The sequence below is a fragment of the Tupaia chinensis genome, unplaced genomic scaffold (genome assembly GCF_000334495.1).
Source record: "Tupaia chinensis unplaced genomic scaffold, TupChi_1.0 Scaffold000010_1, whole genome shotgun sequence".
Classification (NCBI taxonomy): domain Eukaryota; kingdom Metazoa; phylum Chordata; class Mammalia; order Scandentia; family Tupaiidae; genus Tupaia; species Tupaia belangeri.
Genome location: NW_006159440.1, coordinates 4,143,411 through 4,170,116, shown reverse-complemented (window position 1 = coordinate 4,170,116; position 26,706 = coordinate 4,143,411). Strand labels below are relative to the sequence as shown.

The window sequence follows — 26,706 nt, the reverse complement described above, 5'->3', positions numbered from 1 at the left end:
ACTGCAGTTCTAGCACTGGGCCTGGTGGCTTAAAACTCAAACTACACGCATGTGCGTGTATGCCCAAGATCCTGAGAGGCATGACTGTGGCATGGTCATCACCCCTGGGGAGTGACTTCTCGTCTTTCTGTCTCTCCAGTGAGCAAATGCACACTACAGCAAAAATCTCTTTAAAAAAAAATTTTTTTAAAGTGACTAAAATACTTCTATGCAATCAAAAGTCCAGGAATTAAGAAAAACAGATACATCGTTTTCTCAAAAATAGCCCTAATGCCTTCATTTTCCTTCATTTACTTCCATTTCTGACACAGTTCTAACTATTTAGTTTGTCAAATGGCACATTAAAAAGTAAGTTTGAAACACTGTATTTTGTCTAGATGCTGTAAGGCTGAAGACAAAAGAACTATACATGTTTGTTCTCTAGTTAGTAACTTTCTCACACAGAGATACAGGCTAGGAATTATGAAACCACTTTATAGTACACCAAGGCTGAATAAATAAATATAGACAATGAAAACCATACTTCTTCCTGTTAGAGAAATTACAAATAAATCAGGAACACTAAAATGTTCTGTGAGGGGGCCAGACAGCAGCAATAAAGGGCAACACTGTGAAGCTGACCCACTTAGTAAGGCTCTAGGTTCGTATCTGGAAACCTCCCTGAGTACACCGCACACACATGCCCATGATGCAGAGCTCGCTGAAGCTGGAGATAGATCATAGCATCGGGACCCTGTTAGGGGGCCAGCCCCATAGCCTAGTGCTTAAGGGAGCTGGATTCAACATGGTCAACTGTGGTGCGAATCCCAGCCCCAGAGGCTTTGAAAGTGCTGGGCATGTGTGCGTATGTGCCCCAAATTCTGACACGATGGAAAAATGAAGAAGAGATTATGGTGTGACCATGCCCCACTGTGGGGTGCTTTCTCCCTATCTCTCTCTGGAGAATGTGCATGCCCTCTGGTAATTGAACAAATATAGTAAGATCTTGTTGGAAATCCTATCTCTCTGTTCACCTCTGTCTTGCTTGGGAAAGAAACTTTAAAAAACTGAACTCTGTGAAAATTGGATTAAAATCCAAATATATGAAAACAATTATATATATATATATATATATACACACACACACACACATGCATGTGCATACACATCGTTAGAGACATACAGAAACCCAGATCTGTATGCTTCCTGACTACCCACTGAGATGGCATTGAGGCAACTGGCAGCACAGTAGCAATGAACAAAGGTAACCCCAAGACCAATTTTCAAGTACAATGCTCCAATAAAAAAGGAGCAGAAAGCAAACTCCCAGGTCTCTGGAAACTAGACTCCTGGGAGTATCATAAAAAAACCTTCACTAAAAAAAAAAAAAAAAGAATCGCTTCTGAGATCAAAGATGGCAAGTATATCTTGGAAACTTGCACTGGGACTACAGCACTTCTATCCTGCCTAAAAGCAAGTCCACAATAATTCCAAACCTGAAGTCTTGGGCTAGAGTTCCCAGAAGCATTCTTGTGGCCAATTTTGCCCACTGCCTCCACAACCATCCCATCAAACTTCTCTGTCAGTACAACCTCAGTTTAGGTAGGTGGTCATTAGCCCCCATCCAGTCTGGGAAATGAATTGTTAGGCCGGTCATGACGGTGTTTCTCTATGGGCCTGGTATCTAGAAAATGGCCCTGTGACCTCGTTCTTGTCAATAATATATAAAACAGAAGTCAATTATGTAGACCTGGAAAAGTTTTTTCTCTTCTGATATAAAAGGATAAACCATACTGGCATGGCCAGTAAAATCTCTCCATACTTTTCCTTCCTGGTTGGAAGGTGTATTTGATACCTGGAGTTGGAATAAGCACCTTGCTTACTGGTGCTTATTGGAAGACCATGTGCACCAAGCCAGTCTGCGTTCCTGGCAACAGTTCTATAGCTGTACCAGCCCCAGCTGACCTACCTCCAAGCTTACCACTTAAGAGAAATAAATTTCAGAGCCAACCCAACAGCCTACTGGTTAATGAAGCCAGATCCCATAAAGCCAACAACAGTTCAAATCCCAATGGCTTAGAAAACACTCCAGATGTATGTACTCAAAACTTTGACAGGCTGGAGAACTGGAGAAGGAAATGCAGTATAAATGCATCCCACTGGCGTTTTTTCTCTCCTGTTCACTTTTTTTTTTTTTTTTGAGAGGTTTTTGCTATAGGGCGCGTGCACTCACCAGACAGAGAGAGAGAGACAGAGAGACAGAAAACGAGAAATCACCCCCCAGGGGGGATGGCCACGCCGCAATCCCTTCTCCTCCATTCTCCTCTCTGGATCTTGGGCACGCACGCACACATGCCCAGCGTGAGTTTTAAGCCACCGGGTCCGGGACGCGAACCACAGTCAACTACGTGGGAGTCCAGCGACATAGCCTTTACACTAACTGCTGGTCCCCTGTTCACTCTCTTTTTTAGATTATCACAACCTTTGATAATCTAAAAACTAAAAAAGGGGGAAAAAAGTGTTGGCCCCATGGCCCAGTGGTTAAAGCAAATAGCTCTCACATGGTCCACTCTGGATCAAATTTCTCCCCTGGCAGCTTGCAACACATGCCAGGTATGTGTGAGTGTATGCCCCAAATTTCCTCAGATTGTAGAAATTAAAGGAGAAGGACTGCACTGTGACCGCTTTGCGGGGCTGGTGCTTTCTACTTCTTTTCTCTCAGTATCTCTCTGGAGAGCACAGGTACCCTCTGGCAAAAAAAAAAAAAAAAAAAAAAAAAAAAAATTTAAATGTTTACCTAACCCAAGATGAGTTTTTCTATTACTTACACCCAAATTCATTCCTAACCAATGTACAGTTTTCCAACTTAGGACACTAATGGTCTCATGGGTCAGAACGAGAATGCATTTATAGTAGTCTCAGAGAGAAGAGATGCAGAGATGAGAAACATCATTTTAAAAAGAGAAACAGTAAAACTTTATCAGTTATTCCACACATATACCTACGAAATCAGTACTGTGTGCTGGTTACCCAAAGCCAGATGGCTTAGGCCTCAGCCCTGACTCCGTTACTTACTAGATGTGTGAACTTGGGTCAAATAGTCAACCTCCCTGTACCTCAGTATCCCCATCTCTAAAACAGAAACAACAGTATATTTCTTTCAAGAAAAGTTGTAAGGGGAACCAACAGTTAGCGTAATGGCTATGTCGCTGGACTCCCACGTAGTCAACCACAGTACGCGTCCTGGACCCGGTGGCTTAAAACTCACGTTGGGCGTGTGTGGGTGCATGCCCAAGATCCCGAGAGAAGAATGGAGGAGAAGGGATTGCAGCGTGACCATCCCCCCTGGGGGGCGATTTCTCGCTTTCTGTCTCTATGTCTCTGTCTGGCTGGCAAGTGCATGCGCCCTGTAGTGAAAATCTCTCCAAAAAAAAAAAGTTGTAAGAACAATAAGATAATACACGGAAAACACTTGTGATAGCTCCTTGTACACAGGAAGTTCTTACTAACACCCATGATCATTCTTTTTTTTATTCTTGAGAAAGATTTTCACTGTAAGGCATGCGTACTCGCCAGAGACAGAGAGACAGAAAGCAAGAAATCAGCCCCCGAGGGGATGGCCACGCCACAACCCCTTCTCTTCCATTCTCCCCTTGGGACCTTGGGCATGCTTGCACACGCACCCAGCATGTGTTTAAGCCCCTAGATCCGGGACTCAAACCCTGGCCGACTATGTGGGAGTCTAGTGACATAACCATTATGCCATCTGCTGTCCCCATAATCATTCTTATTATGCAAAAATAAACACATAAAAACGAGTAACAGTGAGTTTAGGCAGCTCAAACATGACTCAAATAGTGTGGAACAAGGGAGCAGAAATTCCTTGCAGAGTTCAGCCATCGCTCACTTATTAAATGAGTTGTGCTTCTGTGTCTGTTTAATAGTCTTAGCAGCTCTAACTCTTTGATGCCATGAAAATGATTCAATTTCACAACAAAAAGAGCAACTAAACATAGGTCATTTACACTTCAAAAAACAGTAGAAGGGCAAAAGCAAGTGTAATGTCAGATATTATCTCATGTATTGTTCTTACCTGGAAAGTGAAAACAATTACTCATCTCCTAATGGTAACAGGAAGGTTCAATTTATGATAGGTTTCGAGTGTACAGCATTGCAGTGTGCATAATCCTTTCTCAGTTATCTAATGTCACAGTCCAACACACACGTCGACTACAGTCACCAGTTTCTGTGAACGTTGTTACTACGAGTTGATGTGCTCAGAGCTCCTTTCCTTTGCGTTTTTTTGTCAACAGGCATTAGTGCAGCCATATTCTAACAGATCCACCGAAACAGAAAACACTAATTCCAGTCAGCTGATAAGCTAGAGAGAACTTTTGGAAACTAATTGTTCCTATGATAATAGTAATTTGGATCAAGAAAGAGACAGCAGAAATGAAAGAAGTAAGCTATTATATTTTATTGTTTCGAAGGAAAACTAGACTTTACTTTCCAACAGACATCCCACTCCCAAACTACTGTGGTTTTGAAAACTCTGAATGAGCTGGGGCACTAGACACCTGGAAATTCCTGTCAGCATCTCATTTTCCCCAGTCCTACTCTGTACTGGTGTTTCTATGCCAATGTTCCCAGCCTTTCAATTCTATATGAGCTTCTTTCACTGTCCATCCCTTGGCTATCTTATCAATCCTAAACCTACCTATTCCATTCCCAAAAAGAATAGAACTTTTAAAGTTGTCATTTTAAAAGCTTAAATTGTGGAGAAAAAAAGTTATTTTGAGTTTCTATTGTTAGAAGATAATACTTAGCACATGGAAATAGAGCATATGGAAATTAAAATGCATAAAGCTTTGTCATTGTTGCCTCAATGTAAAGTTACTGATTACTATATCCACTTCACTTTTTATAAAACAAGTGAAGAAATCCAAATGGCACTAGAAGTTCATTTCACCTCCTCCTTGAGGTTTGGGGTCTCTCCCAGAAGCTAAATCAGATCAGAGGTAACAAAGAATAGGCTGAAATCAACTGCTGATGACAACAATTCTCTCCCCAACAACCTGTAGTTCCTAGTGACACACAGTCACCTCAAGGAGACATTAAGGGGGTGAGATTCCTATCCTAGATCCATTTCCTAAGGTATGGATAAACATCTCACAGTGTAAATTATAAAAATTTAAAAGTTTGAGACAATTTAAGTAGGCTTTCCCAGCTTAAATATTCTTCCTTCCAGAAGCCCTCAAAAGCTCCCAAATCGATTCCACGTGAGTCTAGGGATTTGTGTGTGTTATTTCTTCACACTGTTGTCACTCCTCACTTAATGACCTACCTGTTTCACGGCCTTGGAATTTGGGCTAGTTCTCTAACAGAGAAGGAGGGGAAATCCCTTTTCTCAGTCTATATAAGTCTTGGGAATCCCTTCTCAGTCCTTGTCTCCATCCCACTGTCTTGGTCAATATATACTATGTGAAGTGTCTGCAGTCATGCAAGACTACATATTTCATTTATAAATCTGTACTGTATCACGCTTCCATAGTAGTATTCAGAATAAAATAATTAACTCAGATTTATATTATTGCACTGTGTTGCCTTCTGTTGCTTATCTAATGTATGCTTTTTGTATGGACCCAATGACATTATTCTAGTGTGGTGTTATTATGTAATATCTATTGAAAAACACATACCCTATGGAATCACAATACACCACAAGACATCAGCCTTTAAGCTCTTCGCTTATCAAGCAGTTCACTTAAAGATGGTAGTAGGAATGGAACTGGATCGTTAATTGAGGAGTGTCTTACTGTCATTTCTGAATTGTGTACCCATCTGCCCTATCAGGCAATAATCTCTGTGAAGGCCTGGACCAAGGATTTCAACTGCCTGGATTCAGTATAATGCCCCGTGCACAGCAGGCACTCAATGTTAGCACAAGGGGTCATGTTATGCATCCTAAAAATACATGAATGAATATGATTCCTCTACAGAAATGAAATAAGTATTAGGTATTTACCATGAAGAGGCAATTTTGATACCATTTTCAGATGGAATAGTTTTGTCACTTACAACCACCACTTCAGATTCCTGACTGATTAAACACAGAAGTGAGGCCAGAAAGTCTTATTGACTTTGAACTTCAGAACTCCACTCTCCAAAAGGAAAGCCATGGATTCACTTATTAGAAGGATATCACTGAGAGGGAGAACGTGGTGTGACTATTTCCTTTGACTTTAAGCAACTTCTGCAAGTACATACAGATGTCTCCTTTGTAAAGGAATCCTCATGAACTGAAATGCCTACACAGGCATAATTTGCAGAACACCCCTCTAGTTAACATTTCCCCAAAATAACTAATGTTGCTTTATATAACCAAACTGTATGTATCTTATATTATTTCTCAGCCAATGATTACATAGGAAAATTTTAGTTACTTCTCCAAAACTCAAGACTAAAAATTATTAGACAAGCTCCAGTTAAATTCCACTATATTGATTCAAAAATGTCAGAATCACACCAACACATTTTGAGAAGCACACCAAGTACCAGCAAAGAGCACGTGCATCTCAGATGTCGTTGGTGCAGAGAAAGTTACTGCCACGTTACACACAGGTAAGCCACCCTCTGCCAGTGATATGTGCTGAACACATTATCACACTTCCACAACAGCGATAAAGCTGAAAAAAGAAAACCACTGGGCATAGCTAGCTTAAAAGGATTTCCAGATAATTATGTTTATCATCATTAAATGTGATGGATTTTAAATTTCTTTTCAGAGTGATTTTTGCTGAAGGGATTGTACCTGCAGGGAGACAGAAAGTATGAAATCATCCCCAGAGGGGATGACCACGCCACAATCCCTTCTCTTCCATTCCCTTCTTGAGATTTTGGGGTCCCACACACACGTACTTGGCGTGAGTTTCAAGCTGCCAAGTCTGGGACTAGAAACCGTGGTTAGCCAGGTGGGAGTCCAGTTGAGTAACCATTAAACCACTTGCTGGTCTCAGGGTTTTTAATTATTTTTAAAACGAATCTGGGGTGGCTTTTAGGCTAGTGCTTCTAAATTTTTAAGCTAAGACTGACCTGAAGGCCTTCTTAAGATATAGAGTCTGGCCTAGCCATAGTGTATAGTAAAAGGAAACTGCTGTGTAATCCACTCCTGGCCCAACGTAAAAAGACAAGACCTGGAGATGCACTCCTACAGTCCTAGCTAAATAAGAGACCAGGGTAGGAGGACTATGAATGGTAAGATCTGTGAAAATGCTCTCTCTACCCTTTCTGTCTCATAAAAATTTTAAAAATTGTAGGACCAGCAGGTGACATAGTGGTTAAGGTGCTGGGTATAGCCAATGGTGGTTCGAGTCCCAGACCTGGCAGTATGAAAAATCACACTGAGCACGTGTACAAGTCCAAAATCCCAGGAGAACGGGAACGGGATTACAACACGGCCATCTCCCCTGGGGGGTGATTTCTCACTTTCCTTCTCACTATCTGTCCCTGGCAAATGCACGTATCCTATGGCAAAAACTTAAAAATAAAGGGAACCAGCAGTTAGCGTAATGGCTATGTCGCTGGACTCCCACATAGTTGACCGCGGTTCGTGTCCCGGACCTGGCTGCTTAAAAACTCATGCTGGGCGCGTGTGCGTGCGTGCCCAAGATCCCGAGAGGAGAATGGAGGAGAAGGGATTGCGGCATGGCCATCTCCCCTGGGGGGTGATTTCTCACTTTCTGTCTCTATGTCTCTCTCTGTCTGGCGAGCGCACGCGCCCTACAGTGAAAATCTCTCCAAAAAAAAACTTAAAAATAAATAAATAACAATGTTTAAATTACAAAGCAAATTTTTATTGTCAGTCTAAAGTGAAGCCTGACAGTCTACATTTCTTACATGCCCCACCCCCTCAGCCTCACATGCCAAAGCCACTGGTCTGGGATTTCGATTTGCATCCTCAGGTTTTTAGAGTACCATATAAAGAAGTGTCAATGTAAACAAAGGTATGTAAAGTTCCATTTTCCTGGGGTTTTTTGTTGTTTGTTTTTTTGGTTCTTCTTTTGAGTTTTCGTTTTGTTTTGTTTTGCTACAGGATATGTGTGCTAGCTGGAGAGAGACAAACATAGGGGAAAGCGAAAAGGCATCCCCAGAGGGGATGGTTACACCACAATCCTTTCTCCTCCATTCTCCTCTTGGGATTTTGGGCATGCAAGTATATGTGCACATGTTTCTCAAGCTACCAGGTCCCGAACTCATGCTGGGTATTTGGACAGGTAGAATCCAACCACCTTAAACTCTACCCTATGCTATGACGATGCTTAGGGAATGAATGTAAATTAAGTTAAAAATAAATGTTCAGAAAAAAAAAAAAAAAAACCTAAAACTTTTTGTTGAAACAAACAAACAAACAAAATGCATTAAAAATACCTATCCGATGACTACAGTAAGATATATAGCCCCAGCTAGGTGCTACTTTATAGGATGTTCATTCTACTCACCGAGGCTTATGCCTAAAGTTGGACTTGTGTTCAAGGAAATGAATATATCAGCTATGCTTACTATGAAAATATTTAGAGTAATTAAGATCTTTAGTGACTCACTAAAATGTGGGGGGAAAAGTATAGAAAGCGAACATAGATACCAGAGACAGTGTGGGAGGGGAGTGGGAGATGGCAGAGGGTAAGAGGGAATCAAGGATGGGAAAAAAGGTGAAACACACAGGAAACAAGAAATGGAAAATTATTTGTTGATGATAACATATATGTTGATGTGTTTAATTGAGCCAATATACAGTGTACTCTGGATAGAAAATCTCATTTTGTATGCTGTAATGATGCATAGTGAATGAAAGTAAATAAATAAATTTTAAAAAAATAAAAACAAACAAAAGACAAACAAACAAAAAAACTCTACCCTATCTGCTGCCCACCCTCACCCGTGGGTCTTTTTAATCCTAAAGTGCTATTTCCTCTGCTAATTTATCAAGACTCTCCGTTTCAGATACTCAATATCCTTAGAGGCTGCAACTTAGAATCATGGAAAAGAGGCATTGTTGAGAACATTTGATCTTCCTTGTAGATTCTCACCCCTATGTTGAGATGGTGGATCTGGAAGGTCTGAAATGTAAAGAAAATTGTTGATATGTCTTCTAAGGTCTACAATAGATCTGGGACATGTCAGGCAGACACTCAGATAATGGTTCAAGCAAAGACTATAAGATTTAGCCTGGGAAGAGAGGGGAAAAAAGGAAAAATGTTTTAAGCAGTTGAAGTGCAATTAAGAAGAAGTAAAGTGGGATCAGTAGATGGCGTAATGGTTATGTTTCTGGACTCCCACGTAGTCAAACACAGTCCCAGACCCAAAGGCTTAAACTCATGCCAGGCATGTGTGTGTGCGTGCATGCCCAAAATCCCAAGAGGAGAATGGAGGAGAAGGGAATGCAGTATGGCCATCCCCCATGGGGGGTGATTTCTCGCTTTCTGTCTCTCTTTGTCTTTCCATTGAGGGCACACACCCTATAGCAAACATCTCTTAAAGAAAATAAATAAAAGAAGCAAGTAAAGGTCATCTATGATACTGAAGTTGGAAATAAAACAAACTAAAGGTAAATTTAAGCTTATTTGAAATACACATTTTAAATAATCTATCTCCTAACAGTAGACTACGTATTCTCAGTAAAACTGAGCTACCTAAACATGTTCAAACAAGAAAGCCAGAGGTAAACTGAGAGAAGCACTAATGATGACATACACTGGGACCAGTACGGATTTCTCCTCCAGCCTCCTAGCCATCTGTAGGATTCACTATCCCAGTATTGTGCTTTTCACAATAAGAAGAAACTGTAAGTTTTCCTACTTTGAAAAAAGAAAGTTTGCCAGAACAATTGGGTCAGGAAGCCAAAATCTTACACAGTACCTAAGAGAAATCAAAAGGTTAAATTCATTGGAAGTCATACCAATAAACTATTCCACTGTGGAAATATGAATACCTTCAAAGAAAACCATGTGGGAAAAGAAAAAAAAAAAAAGAAAAGAAAGAAAGAAAACACAAGAATACTCTCAGACTGAAACTCATTTGTTTGAGCATCTGTTCACCACTTACAACAAATAACTCCTTCAAATGGATTTAACTCCAAAAAAGGAAAGATAATAAAATCCATTTGATGGGAAGTTAATACATAATCACACCTCATTTTCCTAAAATACCTCAAAAGACATCTAGTGTTAATGTATTAAAATCCAGATTCAGGGGAGGCATAGCAGGGGGACTGATAAGAGTCATAAAATACTGGCACTGGGGATATTAAAACTTGGGGATGGGACCAGTAGACAGCATAATAGTTATGTCCCCACTGGGAGGCGATAGCTCACATTCTGTCTTTCTTTTTTTTTTTTTTTTTTTGTGAGCTCGTGCACCCTATAGCAAAATTCTCTTTAAAAAAATAAAAATAAAAAACTTAGGGATGAGGGGTATACATGTACCTGGGGAAGGAAATGAGCTTTAGTTTTGTGGCCATTATTTTTAATTGTTTCATTTAAATGAATATCATTCTTGTTAATAATGTTGTAAACTATCAATTTACAAGATATTTTTTAAAAAGATATACGATTATTTTTAAACTCACTTTAGCAGCTTTAGTTTCTAAAAGCATGTAGCTATTAAAATGCTAATATAGAGGTGCCAGCAAGTGGCATGGTGGTTAAAGGTACTGGACTCCCACATGATCGACCACTGTTCAAGTCTTGGACCTGGTGGCTTGCTTTCTCACTTCCTCTCTCTCTCTGATCAAACTGGAAAATAATAATGATAATAATAAATAAAATTTAAATAAAATACTTCTTTAAAGAAAAATGCTAATATAGAAAGATGGGGGGTGTCACGGAGACTAAATACCACAGAAGCACAAGAAACTGATTTTCATGGAGATGACATAAAAAAGATGGATTATAAAGTTAATGGGAGATTACTTAAAGCAAAAGAAACAATCTGACTATTAATAATAAAAATGAGCCAAAACATCAAATATAACAAAATAAAAGTACAAAAGAATTAAGGTAAATACAGAAATTGTGACCAGCTTCATGGTACTAGTTGCTGAACAGAAGACAAATCCCACGTGGAGGTCACAGTTAGAATTTCTAGCCCAGGGGACTAGCAGATGGTGTAGTGGTTATGTCACTGAATTCCCACATGGTCAACTGCAGTTCAAGTCCTGGACTTGGTGGCTTGAAAATCATGCCAGGCACGTGTGCATGTGTGCCCAAGATCCCAGGAGGAGAATGAAGGAAAAGGGATTACAGCATGGCTATCTACCCTTGGGGGTGATTTCTCACTTTCCCTCTCTGCCTCTGTCTGCCCCTCCCCCCCATCCCAGACCCCTGCCAGCACATGCACCCTATGGCAAAATCCTCTGGAGGGCGGGGGGAAGAACTCCTGGCCCTGGTCAGCCTGAGCTATGGCAGGCAGGCACACAACTGTCCAAGATCCAAAGGGCTGGAGGACTGGATACGGGGGATCAAGGCCTGATCAGACCCCATGGAGGACGCTCATATCTCTGTCTCTCTCTCTCTCATGGGCATGTACATACTCTGTTATGAATTTTAAAAGGAGAAAAAAAAGGATTAACATTTTAAAATAAATACAAAGTCCAAACAAAATACAGAGAAAAGTTACACTATACCAAACACAAAGTGGAGGGTTGTTAATGGCAGCAAGTCTTAGAAAATCAGAAATATGTTGAAGGGAATAAAACAGAGGACTCCAACAATTAAGAGTTAAACAACAAGGAGAAAACCAACAGTCAGAGCAGTACATTCCCCACAAACATTTGGGAAACCTGAAGACTTGGGATGGATTTCTGATTGCGCAGGAAAGTAAAGGAAAAGGATTTACCCTTGAAACTAAAATCTACTACTCTACTTTTTAGGTTATTTTAGATAATTTCCCGTAACAAAAATATCACAATCCTTAGGTATCAGCTTTAGTGAAAGGTTTCTTCACCATGCCACAGAGATGAAAGTGTCTATAAAAACGAACCAAGGGACCAGCAGATGCCATAATGGTGATGCTGCTGGACTCCAACATAGTTAACCATGATTCAAGTCCCAGATCCAGTTGCTTAAACATCACATTGGGCACATGTGTATGCAAGCCGGAGATCCTGAGAGGAGAATGAAGAAGGGAGATTGCAGCATGATCATCCACCCAGTGGGTGATTTCTTGCTTTCTGTCTCTGGCGAGCCCACACACCCTACTCAAAGAAAGAAAGAAAAAAGACCAAAAGGGAAAACAACAAAAAAACTGCAAGTTTTCTAAGTTTCAAAGCACGGATACTGTTTTAATATGAACAACAATAAAAAGAAGCCGTGTTGATATTAGGGGGTCATACATAATTATAAAACCCAGGTTTTAACCATAGTTCTACCTCTAATACACATTTCCAAAGCTTTACTTGGACGAAGAATTTTTTTTTCCAGTTGTTGCTATAAGGCACATGTATGAGAAAGAGAGAAAGTGAGAAATCGCCCACTGGGGGTGCGATGATCTCAGGATTTCGGGCCAGTGCAATCCACTTAGTGAGATTTTCAAGAGGCCGAGTCAGGGACTTGAACCACGCAACCAGCCATGTGGGCTGGATCCCTCTAGTGCCTTAACCTCCACACCACCTGCTGGCCCAGAAAAGGAGTATTTTTTTCTCTGTCTACAAAGTTTATTCATGATGGTATATGAATTGCTCCTCATTGATAAGAATTAAAAAAAATTGACAAATAATCACAAACTAAATATAGATCAAGTATATTTAACAAAAATTTACATCTGAATTGAGATGATGGAAATATGAACAACATATTGAAATTTGAAGATTTAGTACAAAAAAAGTAAGTTACGGAATTACTGCTTATGCTGATTGTAGGTCAAAATAACAATTTACATATGTTACAATGAAGCTTGTCAATCCTTTCTTTTTTTCCTGCAGAATCTTCTGGAATGTAGCCCTAATGGACACTCAAAGTGTCAAAGGAACAGAAAAATTTTATAGATATACAACAGAATTCAGTAAGACCAAAATATATTGATATGCCAACTATATTCTACAGGAATAACATTAAAACTCCCTTATTTAGTAATAATGGGAATACTGAAATACAAACCCATTCTTTTAAAAATTTACAGCTGGGGACCAGCAATTAGAATAATGGCTATGTCGCTGGACTCCCATGTAGTCGACCGCGGTTCGAGTCAGGGACCTGGTGCCTTAAACTCACGCCGGGCACGTGTGCGTGCATGCCCAAGATCCCAAGAGGAGAATGGAGGAGAAGAGATTGCAGCGTGGCCTTCCCCCCTGGGGGGTGATTTCTTGCTTTCTGTCTCTCTGTCTTTCTGGCGAGCACACGCACCCTACAGCAAAAACCTCTCCAAAAATAAAATTTCCAGCTGAAGAAACAAAGTGACATACCCACTTGTGAGCAGATCGGTATCCCTTCCAAATATGTATGAAGTCCTCACTCCCAGTACTTCAGAATATGGCTGTATTTTCAGATCGGCCTTAAAATGAGGTCATGGATAGACCCCTGGTCTATCAATATTATGACTGGCATTTTTATAAGAACAAGAAATTAGTAAAGATACAGACCATGTGAGGACACAGAAGAAGACGCCAGCAACAAGACCAGGAGAGGCCTTAGGAAAAACCGACCAAACCGAGACACCCTAATCTTGGATTCCCAGCCTCTGGAATTCTGAGAAAACAAAATTCTACTGTTTAAGCCCCAAGTCTGTGGCACTTAGCTATAGCAGCTCTAGCAAACTAATACACTGCTCTAAATATTTAAAAATTTTCCAGTAACTAAGTTTTACTCAAATTATATCAAACTACAAACTCACTTCTTCGGTCACACTAGCCATGTTTCAGGTGCCCAGTAACCACTGGTAGCTCATGGGCAGCAGATATGTAGAAAACAGAATCAGAAACAAGTGTGCTCAGGTGGTCAGGAGATATAAACAAGAAATATGTTACCATTTATTGAAGCATTTTTTACTATTTTTAAAAATACTTTAATGCACATGACCCTAGTGCCACCAGGTGGTGTGGTGGTTAAAGGCACTGGATTCCCACTTGACCAAGAGCAGTTCAAGTCCTGGACCTAGTGGCTTGCTTTCTTGCTTTCCCTTTCTCTCTCTCTGGTCAAATTAAAATGATAACAAATGGAATTAAATGAAGAAAGAATTCTTTAAAAAAAAAAAAAAAAGGCACGTGATCCAAACCTACCCTTACGTCACTCTTACCAATATATGCTGAGTAGGGATTAAAGACTGGAGTTAACAGTTCAGGACTCTGTGTGGTATATATGAACTTCATCACAGAGGTTCTTGAAAAGTCTATTGCTAGGTGACCAGTACAGATTTACCATTATAAAGGAGTCAGAACTTGAGTACAGATTACCTACAGATTTCCAAATTAGCCAGTGGTAAATCAGGGAATGCTAATATCCGTCCTCAGTTGTTATTAAGCTCTTTGTGAATTTAATCATATATTTTCAATAAAAATTGTGTCTAAAAATATAAGAAATGGCATTAATGCTATACTTAACGAGATAGTCCCAGATTCTTTACCACTTCTGAGGCACCAAAAAAGTGTGTCTACTATTAATAATCCACATTATCTATAAATTAAATTTCCAACAAGATTAAAGAAAAATACAAAATACAGCATTGAAGAGAATAGTTCTGCGAGAGTTACCTACTGTTTCAACTAACTAGACTGCCCACTTTTACTAAAATAAGTAGCCATCTGTTAAAATTATTGTTTTGGACTGAGCTCCTGCACTAAGTCCCAATAGATAAGACCAATACAAAATGGACTCGCTCCTGCTACATTTCACATTATAAAGCAGAAACCTTACGTAAACAGGTAAGATTTTCAGAGATCAGTTTTCCCTAAAAAACAGAAGATTATAGTCTGCCTGAGTCAGCTTCTTAAGTCCTCTCTACTTTAAACCTTAACAAAAGAAGTAACCTGAAGTAACCAGATTAACTGGTCAACTCTTTTCCATTATTCTATTTCCCTGTTCTAACTTTACAAAACACTATTCCTCCATTATCCAATGAGTGCACTCATTTTATCTTGTAGATAAAAGTATATACATTTTCTTTAAAGAGTTTTTTTCCCCCAACTATAGTGTGTGTAAACCTGCCAGAGACACAGAAAGAGATAGACAGAAAGCAAGAAATCAACCCACAGGAGGATGGACACACCACAATTCCTTCTCCTCCATTTTCCTTTTGAGGTTTTGGGCATGCAAGCATACACACGCACACGGTGTGAGTTTCAAGCCGCCAGGTCAGGGACTTGAACTACAGTCAGCTATGTGGGATTCCAGTGACATAACCATTAAACAATCTGCTGGTCCCACTATACACAGTTTTTGTCAGTAATACTTCAATAAAGTTGGAAAAATTATAGAAACAATTTACATTAAACTAGCAATTAAAACCTTTGTAACTGTTATGTGTCTTATGTGCTTGTAAAATAGGAACCAGCAGATGGCATAATGGTTATGTCGCCAGACTCCCATGTGGATGACAGTTCGAATCCCGGACCTGGACACTTAAAATTCATGCTGGATGCATTTGTGTGTGCATGTCCTAAATCCCAAGAGAAGAAAAGAGGAGGAATTGCAGCGTAGTCATCCCCCTGGGATGTGATTTCTCAATTTATGTCTCTCTGTCTCTCCAGCTAGTGCATGTGCCCTATAGCAAAAATCTCTCTTAAAAAAACAAAAAAACAAAAAAAGAGTTTGTAAAATAAGCACATGGAAAAGTAATGATTCTGAGACTTGACTCATCTTTATTTTAGCTATGAACTGTTCCAAAGAAGTCAAATTGTCTTTAAAAAAGCTTTGAACATGGAATTCTGAATATAAACTTCATGCTAAAAACTGAAATGATCACAGGCACTGAAAAACAAGGCAAAAAAGTCCAGGTATAAGAATGTTGAATAAGCACCTATAGATACAAAGTTTAACACAGCAATAGTATGTTCTTAGCAGTTAAATATTCTTTACTAATTGAAACCTTTAAATAAAAAGTTTAAAAAGATAGGGAAAACAGCTAAAATGTTGATTCTTACTATGTATGTTAACAATGAGAAATGCTTTATACGTACTCTCTAATCTTCACAACAACCTTTCTCCTTATTTTATTCATGGAAAAATCAATATTTAAAGTATTTTACCCAGAATATATAAAAGAACTCCTACAAATTGATTTTTAAAAATAGAAAAGACACCCAACAGAAAAATGAAATAGAAAAAAACATTTCCCAAAATATGTAAATGACCAATAAACATGGGACAAGGAGCCTGTCATAGGGAAACGACAATTTAAACTAAGTAATATCTCTCTACACGTACAAGAATGACTACAATTTAAAAATAACAATTGTAAGCATCAGCAGCGATCCTAAGATAAGAATACTGAATCAGTACAAACATTCCCATAAGCAAGCAGTGGATAATTCAGTTCAGTGGGCCAAGTGAGGTGAATGATAAAAAGTAATATGGTACCTCATGGGACTACAGTTAAAAACAATGTATAAAGGGCCACACCCACCGTACCTAGTGGTTAAAGGAGCCATCTCCTACATGGTTCAAATCCCAACCACAACAGGCATGTGTGCTCAAAATCCCAAGAAAATTGAGAATAAAAAGAGATGGAGGAACCATTAGCGTAATGCCTGTGTTGCTGAACTCACATGTAGTTGACCACGGTTCCCATCCCGGACCCGGTGGCTTAAAACTCACGCCAGGCACGTGTGCGTGCATGCCCAAGATCCTGAGAGGAGAATGGAGGAGAAGGGAATCCGGCATGGCCATCCCCCTTTGGGGGGGGGGGGACTTCTCACTTTCTGTATCTCTGTCTCTCTCTGTCTAGCGAGTTCACGTGCCCTATAGCAAAAACCTCTAAAAAAATTAATTAATTAATTAATTTAAAAAAAGAGATGGAGACATGACACCTCACCGAGGGATGCTTTCTCTCGCTCCCTTTCTGTCTTTCTCTGTCTCTCCACCTCTCTTTAGCAAGAGCATATACCGTCTGGCAATTAAAAAACACAGAAACAAACATATTGAGTACCTGAAAACTGTTAAGAGAGTAGATCTGTAATGTTCTCAGCACAAAAAAACAATAACAGTATGTGAGGGTCAACAACTGGCATAAAGGTTAAGGAAGGTTGATTTTTCATGGTCACCAGAGTGGTTCAAATCCTGAACCTATTGGCTTAAAAAACATACTAGGCATGTGTGAATGCATGACCAAAGCCCCAAGAGAAGAATGGAGGAGAAAGGACTGTGGCGTGGCCATTCCTGGGGAAGTGATTTCTTACTTTCTCTGTCCAGTGCCCTCACCCTATAACAAACTTAAAAAGAAATAAAAAGATATGTGAGGTAATGCATATATTAATTAGCTTGACTGAGCCAGTGTACAACAAATACAAATATCAAACATACTGCATACCACAAATATACACAATCTTGGGGCTGGCAGCTGGCATGGTGGTAGGGGCGTTGGACTCCCACACGGCCAACCTCGAATAAATTTAAAAAATTATATATACATATATATATATACGTATATATATATATATATATATACACATATATATACGTATATATATATACATACACACACACACACACACACACACACATATATATAGACACACACACAATTTTAAATGTCAATAAAAAATTTTTTAAGTAATCTGAAAAGTCATTAGGAATCAAATCCTAGGAGGTCTTTAAGATTAGGACTTTATGTATCAACTATCAAACTAACTCAAATAAATTTATGTGTCAATTTTTTTAAAACTAGGAATTTAACCTATATTTGGTTAGCAAAGTGCAACCATAGCATGGCCAACCCAATTTGAGTTTTCAGGTTTATAAATGACTGTTTTGTATTTTCATAAACATTCTTCTACTTTACAATAAATGTCTCTGTCCCCCACAACCTGATTTCCCCTCACTGCTTAGCCACATTCTTTCAAAATCCTGTCCGCACCCCTTCCCCCGACCCAGAGTGCCTTCTACCCTGGCTCACCTCTGTGTGAACATCTCCTTGCAGAGAGGCATCACTGAGCTCATCTCAAGGCCTCTGATCTTCTAACCTCCCTGTGCCTCTCCCGATTTAAATCCAGTGGTTCTGTGGAGGCCTAGCTGATGTGTGCTCTTCCCAAGACGCCTCTGTCTACTCCAGCCTGCCCTTCGTCTCCCTCTCCTAGATCCCATAGTTTCTATACAAATTCTACAATATGTTGCTCAGCATCTAAAATTCAATCTTGTATGGTTCTGGACTCTCCAACTAAACCAGAAATTCTCATATTACAGATATGGAATAGAAGGGCCCATATACTTCACTTTTGTATCCCTTAAAGCACAAAGTACCAAAAGATATACACTAGTTGTTCTTGATAACTGGAAATGCAAACATATTCTTTGGCCCAGAAATTTCATTTCTAGAAATTTATCCTACTGATCTATTCAGACTAATATGCAAAATATTATGATCAAATATATCCCCTATAGATTACAAAAAGTAAAAATTTTAAAATAACTTACGTATCTACTAAGACTTGTTAATTTGAATCTATACTTCCCATTAAAAAAAAAAAAAAACTTGGGTCACTTATACACATGGACCATAAAGTAGTAAATAAAAAGGCGGCAGAAAAGAGTGTAAAACTGGTCTTCCTTTAACTAATTTGCTTAATATTTATCCACACACAATCAGAACAGAAATTTTAGAAAGATAATCTTTGGTAAGTAGAATGGACTTTACACTCTGTCAAAAAAAAAAAAAAAAAAAAAAAAAAAGAACACATATGATATGTGTTGGAAAGTGTATTTATATTTTTAACTCATTGCCTCCAAAATAGTAATTTACCACATTATATCATAAACCCATTTTAGGGACCAGCAGTAATAGTTACGTCGCTGGACTCCCACGTAGTTGACCACGGTTTGAGTCCTGAACCAGGTGTCTTAAAACTCACTCCGGGTCATGCTGGAAAAAGGAATGTTATACACTGTAAAGATATGTGATTAAATGTAATAAAAGAAAAAATTAAAAATTAAAAAAATTTTAATTAAAAAACTCATGCCAGGCACATGTGCGTGCATACCCAAGATCCCGAGAGGAGAATGGAGAAGGGACTACAGCGTGGCCATCAGCCCTGAGGGGTGACTTCTCGCTTTCTATCTGTCTCTCTGTCATTCTGGCAAGCACATGTACTCTATAACAAAAATCTCTCTAAATTTTTTTTCTAAATAAACCATTTTATTTAAAACAAAATTGGGTCAGCTCCATGGCCAGCTGGTCAGGCAGTCAGATTTCACAAGCCCACCCTGCAGTTGGAGTCCTGGAACTGTTGGCTTGAGATGTTTGGCAGTCATTCTGGCATGTGTGTGTGTGTGTGTGTGTGTATGTGTGTGTGTATGTGTGTGTCCCAAATCCCGGTAAAATAGAGAAATAGAGAAGGGATTGTGGCGTGAATATACCTGGCAGCAGGTGTGGGGAGGAGGTCCTTTCTCCCTCTCTGTCTCTCCCTGGTGGGTGCACACACCCTCTAGCAAAATTATTAAAATAAAAAACCCAAGTTATTTCTAGAAGAGAAAGTACAGGAAACTCTCATATTGTAGGGTAGATATCTGCTTTTCTTTAAATAATGAACATGTAACGTTAGTTATAACAAAAGGAGGTTTTAAATACCATATTTCTCAAGTTAGTCATCATCCCAGAGAAGTAGGTGTGCTTTTCTTTAAATAATGAACATGTAACGTTAGTTATAACAAAAGGAGGTTTTAAATACCATATTTCTCTGAGTTAGTCATCATCCCAGAGAAGTAAGTAGGTGGTCCACAATACCTTTTCTAGCAACTTCTTAATCTATAGAGAACCAGCTTTACTGTTGGATTGCCCATTATTCTAATGAAACTGAGTAGTGACCCTCAAAAAGGGCCTGGTACTAGCTCTCCCCTTTTTCTATTCAGAAAAGAAATGGAAATTAACAGGACCAAGGCTAAACAAGGAGTAAATCATAGCAGGCACTAGCTATTAGGGAGTAGTTGAGACACGAGTAAATTTATCAATTTAGGCTGTAAGGTTCCAAAACCTCCACTTAAAGGAAAAAGATTTTAACTAAAATTCTCGAGATGTTTCTTAGGCTAGAGAACACGTAGACTCCCAACTGAATGAGACTGTATGACGTCATAATTGTCCCTCGAAGCCTGACTACTGAATATCCCTCCAATCAAGAAAACCCACAAGATGATCATCTTCTTGAGTCAAGATCAAAAAACCCGCAAGATGATCATCCTCTTGAGTCAAGCAGCAGAGATCCTCACCCTTCTGTCTTTCAAAATGCATGCCTACAGGTCTTTGAGACCTGCAGCATCAGTTGTCTGCTCTCCTTGCTTTCAGCATCCCAATAAAACTGAACTTTCACCAAAACTCCAGGTCGTGGGTCACCTTTGGCTTTGTCAAGATAGGCAAGTGACCCAGTTTGTGTTGGATAATACGGAGTAAGCATTACAGATAAATCATGCCAACAAATTAAAATTGTAGAATTTATTAACAGAAAATCTACTTCTTTGCTAGGTAAGTGTTGTCTGTTTGATGAAGGATCCCTCCAATGAAAAGTCAACCTCAGTATTTACTGAGTTACTATATAGTGCCAGGCATTGCACTGGTCCCTCATAGTAACAGATCTGTCTTCAAGTCTCTTATAAATATCTAGAGTTAACATAAATTTGTCCAGGGCCCTTGCCTCAAGGCCAAAGCTAGAGAGGAGACAGCAATCTACTTAGCTTTACTGGAACAACAGGAATTTAGGCTATCTCCATCCTCCTACAAGCCCTGCTCTAGTGTGGCACTTAAACATGTGCACTTAAGAGTCAAAGCCTTCTCCAGTAAGCTTAATGAAAACAGAAGAGGCGGAGTTGTCTTTCCTCCTATTACTCCAAACCTTTTCCTTTTCAGCCAGGACACTGAGATCTAACTGCCTTTTGGTTTTCCCCAGACTTACTACCGAATATAACAGCTTATACCTATTGATGCTATCTGCTTGACCTGTATTAACCCATTTATACTCCAAATAACTCTGTGATGTATTTCACAGATGAAGAACTGGAAATTCAAGGTCGTAACTAGTAGGCAGCAACACCAGGATTGAAACCCAGAGATTCAAATTCCTCAATATAACATTTATCACGCAGCGCTTATCTCTGATGACTTCTCTCAGCCTACAAACCATTTGAAATTTTCAGACTGGAAAGCGCCTAGGTCTTAGTAACAAAGTTGAAAGTCAACAGGTCACCTGAATCCTACCTTTTCTCATGGAAATGTTGTTGGTCCTGGTATGTTTAGACAGCTGGGAACTATGAAACTTAATTTGCAAAATGTGTGTGTTTGCCGGGCCTTGTCTTAACTTTTGAAAAAGTGCCTATGGTAATAAACATACAACCTCTTAATCAAGCGAAAAAAATAACTGGGATTAGATGCAGGGATACTTCACCTGTACCCTAAAATTTAAAGGTATGCATGAAAAACTTGTAAGCCTGAATAACCAGAAAATCAGGAGTGACTGTTTTTACGATTATTACTGCTACCTTGTGAATGTTTCACCATCAGTACTGTCAGGATATGGAGTAATTGACAATATCAAATTCAAAACCCTAAACATGATCCAGGAATTAATATGCTGACATAAAACAAAATTAAACAACAAAAACATATACTTTGACTAAATTTATGAAAGTGACAAGTTGTATATGATTAAAACACAAAAATTGGTAAATATATCAAAGAAATGATCACACAGCTTGATCACTACACAAGAAAGAATGCTATTAACAATTAGTCTGTCTCATAAAAACACAATCATTGTATCTGCTTCCATGTGAAGTACAATAATTTGAAATATGAAAGGAATAAAAATCCTTAGGTGAATATAACCACTTACTAATCTTTTATTGGGTAAACTCAGGTACTCAAGGGATTGTGCAATGTGCAGGGTCAGCCAATGGCGTAGGGATTATAACGCTGACTGGGTTAGAGTTCCAGGCAGGTGGCTTAAAATTCACTCCAGGTGTAGATGAATGCATGCCCAAGATACCAGTAGAAGAGATTAGCCCTGGCCATTCCCTCTGAGAAGTGAGGTCTCACTTTCCCTCTCTCTGCCTCCCGGGAGAGTGCATATGCCTTAAGGCAAAAACCTCTTAAGGAAAAAAAAAAGGCAGTGCGTAGGCATGGAAGACTGGCCTTTAGGCTGCGTGTCCTGCGCCCTGCGGTGTGGGAGGCGGGCTCCCTGGCAGAGGCCACCAGCCAGAAGTACAGGCTCCAGGTGGGAGGACCACACACGACATACGACGTATCAGGCCATTCAGGGTCACAACTCTCTGCGGTAAGGAGGACTAGTTGGGCTTTTTCTTCAGATGAGGAAACTGAGGCCCACACGAGAAGTTGAGTAATCACGCCTTAGGGGCGCGGGGCTCGGAACTCAGAGGCAGAAGAGGCTGGAAACCGCCGGGGTCTAAGGTCCAGTCCTCAGCCTCTGGGCGGGGCACGTCAATGACACCAACACGTGGGGCGAGATACAGTACCAGTGGGCAGCAGAGGCTCCAACGGGGTAAAGGCATGCTCCATAGCGGATTATTGGCCTCTGCATTAAAAAAAGATATGCAAAGTTAGAATTTCTCAAGACAAAACCCCGCGCGAGTGCCGGTTCACTCGCCGCTGGACTCTCGGCAATGCCCAGGCGGCGAGCTCCGGGGCTGACGGCGACCCCGACCCTCAGGGTTCGAGGACAGGAAGGAGCGAGCAGCCAGGGCCGCCCTCCGACCTGTCTCCGCGCGCCGTCACCATCCGGGGCCTGGGGTGCCGGGGACGAGGGGCGGCCCGAGAGCCGGGCGAGGCGATCGCAGGCGGCAGGAGTGACGGCAATCGACAGCTCGGCGCTCGGCCGGGGAGCCTGGAGCCGCGCGCCCGCAGGTTTAAGTCCGGGCGCGAAGAGGCCACGCCCCCTTCCGGGAGGCCGGCGGCCTGTGCGAGGTTCCCTCGGGCCTGAGTCCCTGCGGCCCTCCCGCCTCCTGCGTCCGGCTTGGCCTGGTCTGGGCCAGGTGTACCGCTGTGTGCTGAGCCCTCATCCCTCGACTTCAGGAAGCGGAGCGCCATTTAGGCACAGAACCTCGCGCGCACTCCCCGTGTCCTCCTCCCACCTGGCCTGCAGCCAGCCGGCCCCCGAAGTTTTCCAGGACTCCTAGGTCTTTACTCGGTTCTCTCCCAACACTGCTTCCTTTAAGGCTATCCTTCCTTCTCTGTGTGGAAACAATCACAGCTCGTGTTGTTGGGAAAAGCTTAAAATACTTACAGGTGCGCCAAGACTTCCACGGTGAAACTCGAGGACGGCAGGGTCCAGAAAAACTCGTGTGGGGAAAAGAGCCCCCGTGGACCTGCCACTCCTTGGCCCTCTGGCTCCTCAAGGCTCTGGGCTGAGCCTGAGAAAGTGACTTGCAGTGAACCCGAGAAAAGCATGCAGCTTTGGGAGTCTGCAAGAAATCACGGCCAGAAGAAGTGGCAAGCCTAAATGCTTTTATATACTGCAATTAGCTACAAGAGTCAGAAGTCCGTGTTTAAGTGCTGTTGGTGAAAAAGACAAACGTGATACAAGGAACATAGTCGTACATGTACAGCCAAGTAGTTGCTATACTTACACAATTACAAGTCTATTAGTGTGAGGCAAACCTGATAATCACGAATATACCCAGGAAAATTGTGGAAGATATTCAAATGACAAAAACATTCAGATAAGCAAGCTTGAACAATGAGCTAAAAAGTTTACCTACCAGATTGCAAATGATCTTTACAGTAATAATTAACTCTCTATGTATTGAGTACGTTTTAGCCACTGCTCAGGGCGTGCACACACATGTACACATATTGCTCTATGTGATTGTTTATATATACATACATATTTTTATTTATTTTTTCCTTGAGGTTGAGAGAAACAGCCAGCCACTCCCCACAGTGTCTCATTACTCTGGCATCACCCCTCTCCCCCAGTCTTCCAGCCAACCAACATCACTGGTTGGTACTCACCTAGCATGTTTCCAGTCAACCCAGTACCCAAAATTGCCATACTCTTATCTGGCTCCAGCATTACAAAGCAGTGCCCTAACACACACCTCTGCCACTGCGCCTGAGCCTATTTTATTCAATTACTCTAAAATGCAGGTTTTAAGATAACAAGGACCAAAATGTAGTTGTTCACGTTTGAATTCACAACCTATGTCTCAGCTGCTAGTAAAGAGTAAGCAATCAATGAGCCTTTATCTCATGCTCATATTGAAGGAGAGCTGCCTCCTGATTTTGATTACTTCAAACCCAGGGCAGTGGGGAACAGCTCAGAGGAGTTCTCTCTGAAACTCCCTTATCAACTTAAAGATAGATTCACCCAAAAAGAACCTTGATGGTTATGAGTCTCCTTCTGGGGAAATACCAGCCAGGGAAGGGTCCTTATCACTGGGAAAAGGACTGCGAGTTGGAGCCACTTTGAGACAGACTGTTACAGGCTGTGACCTATTTAACTTTTCAAGTTTCCTGCACCCCTTCTTCCTTCTCCCCTATGAAAATACAAAGCTTCTAGATTTCACTAGGTTATTGGACACTCTTCTTTCTGGTGATGCCCCTGTGCATGTAATTTATTTGTATGCCTCTTCTCCTATTCATTGATCTACTATCAGATCCTCCCATAGACCCAGTTATTGAACTTTCAGAGGGTAAAGAGAAAGTTTTAGTTTCCCCTGCAATACTGGAATTGTTCACAATAGCATGAAATGCTACTTCCCCAGCTCTTCTCACAGTCTCTCATCACGAAAGCCTCAGCACAAAACTGACCCCACCCCACCACCTTATTCTTTATCTTATCTATGATTATTAGTTTTTCTGCATAGTTAAAATTACAATCCATAGTTACTCACTTCTTGTTCATGATTTATTACTCCCTACTAGAATGCTAGCTCCCTAAGAACATGAAATGTTTTGTGTACTGTTATTTCTCCAGTCAAGCAGAACACCTCACCTAATGGAGGTTCAATAAATATTTGTGAAATGGATTAACACATGGAGAGAGAAAATAAATAGAAAATTATGGTACCTCATATCAGGAGTTGTTTCTTACAGTATGCTAAATCCATATGCCCCATGTGGAAAAATGTCGAGAGTAAATTTTATAAATGCAAGTGGTAGAAGAATCTTATCTACATTCTAAATGTAAATGTATTTGGATTTTTATTCTTTCTTATACTTTGTATTTGATCATAGTAATACTTTTTTTCCTAATAAGCACAAGTAAATTTAAGTTTAAAAATGTATACAAAAAGTAAACTAATAAGTCATTGTTAGTCATCTTTGGCATGTTTTGGGCTTCTAAGGAAAACTACATATATACAGAGTATAATTTTCTGGGGAGAGATTTCAGTTTTCATCAAATTTTCAATGATTCTTTGGCCCCAGAAGATTAATTCTGTAGGTGTAAAGGTCTACACAAAATGCCTTCACAAAGTGATGTCAACCTAAAAAGAAGGCTGGGGTATATTAAGTGAAATAAAAGTAGTTTATTTGAGCCAGAGCTTACTTAAGGTAAATCACCCAGATGAACAAATTTCTGGTTTCCCAGAAACTGTCAATATATATGTTCATCAAAATGGCAACCAAGAAATCTTATTTATGTAACAAAAACTGCAGAGGAGGTTGTTACAAGTTATTAATAGTTTGCATTGGTTAATTTGTAATAATACAGACAACTGATAGGCTATATCATATTCTTTTTTTAGAGAGAGATTTTTGCATGCACTTGCCGCAGAGAGAGAGAGAGACAGAGACACAGAAAGCAAGAGATCAACTCCCAGGGGGAATGGCCACACCACAATCCCTTCTCCTCCATTCACCTCTCAAGATTTTGGGCATGCACACACACTCACCTAGCGATGTATATGGTAATATCTTTGACCTGATTGACATGCAATGCATGTATGCTTTGAAAATAATATTGTACACTATAGGGATGTACAATAATTAAATGTAAATAAAAATGAATAAAACAGAACTATGCATAGATTTCAAACATTTTCTGTCCTAAATTAAAATCATACTTTAAAAGAAAAAAATTTTTAAATTAAAGCCAATGAAATTTCTGTATTTAAAAGTCAAACAAAATATCTTAGATATTTTTCCACCATTTCTGAAGCTCTTTATTTATGTAGGCTCAAATTCTTATCTTGTAATATTTTCCTTCATCCTGAAAAACTACTATTGACATTTTTTATGGAACACATGTAGTACTGATTAATTTTCTCAACTTTTATGTATTCAAAATCATTTTGGGACCAGCAGTTAGTGTAATGGCTATGTTGCTGGACTCCCACGTAGTCGAACGCGGTTCAGGTCCTGGACCCAGCGGCTTAAACTCAGGCCGGACGCGTGTGCGTGCATGCCCAAGATCCCAAGAGGAGAATGAAGGAGAAGAGATTGCGGCGTGGCCATCCCTCCTGGGGGGTGATTTCTCGCTTTCTATCTCTCTGTCTCTCTCTGTCTTTCTGGCAATCGCACGCGCCCTATAGCGAAAACCTCTCAAAAAAAAAAAATCATTTTACTCACCTTCATCTCTGATAT

At 40.2% G+C, this 26,706-nt stretch overlaps 1 protein-coding gene across 2 annotated transcripts in view; it reads right to left on the bottom strand.

Moving 5' to 3' along the window:
- TPK1 (thiamin pyrophosphokinase 1) overlaps window positions 1-22,957 on the bottom strand; it is a 427,050-nt gene extending 404,093 nt beyond the window's left edge. The window contains exons 1-2 of one of the 2 annotated variants that reach the window (XM_006139890.3): window positions 22,877-22,957; window positions 22,638-22,696 (exon numbers count right to left, since the gene is read on the bottom strand). In XM_006139890.3, coding sequence (XP_006139952.1) covers window positions 22,638-22,680 — 43 coding nt within the window. In that variant the 5' untranslated portion in view covers window positions 22,681-22,696; window positions 22,877-22,957. Of the gene's footprint in view, window positions 1-22,637; window positions 22,853-22,876 lie in introns of those variants that run through there. The other variant, XM_006139889.3, reaches the window with a different exon arrangement.
- Between the last annotated feature and the right edge of the window lie 3,749 nt (window positions 22,958-26,706).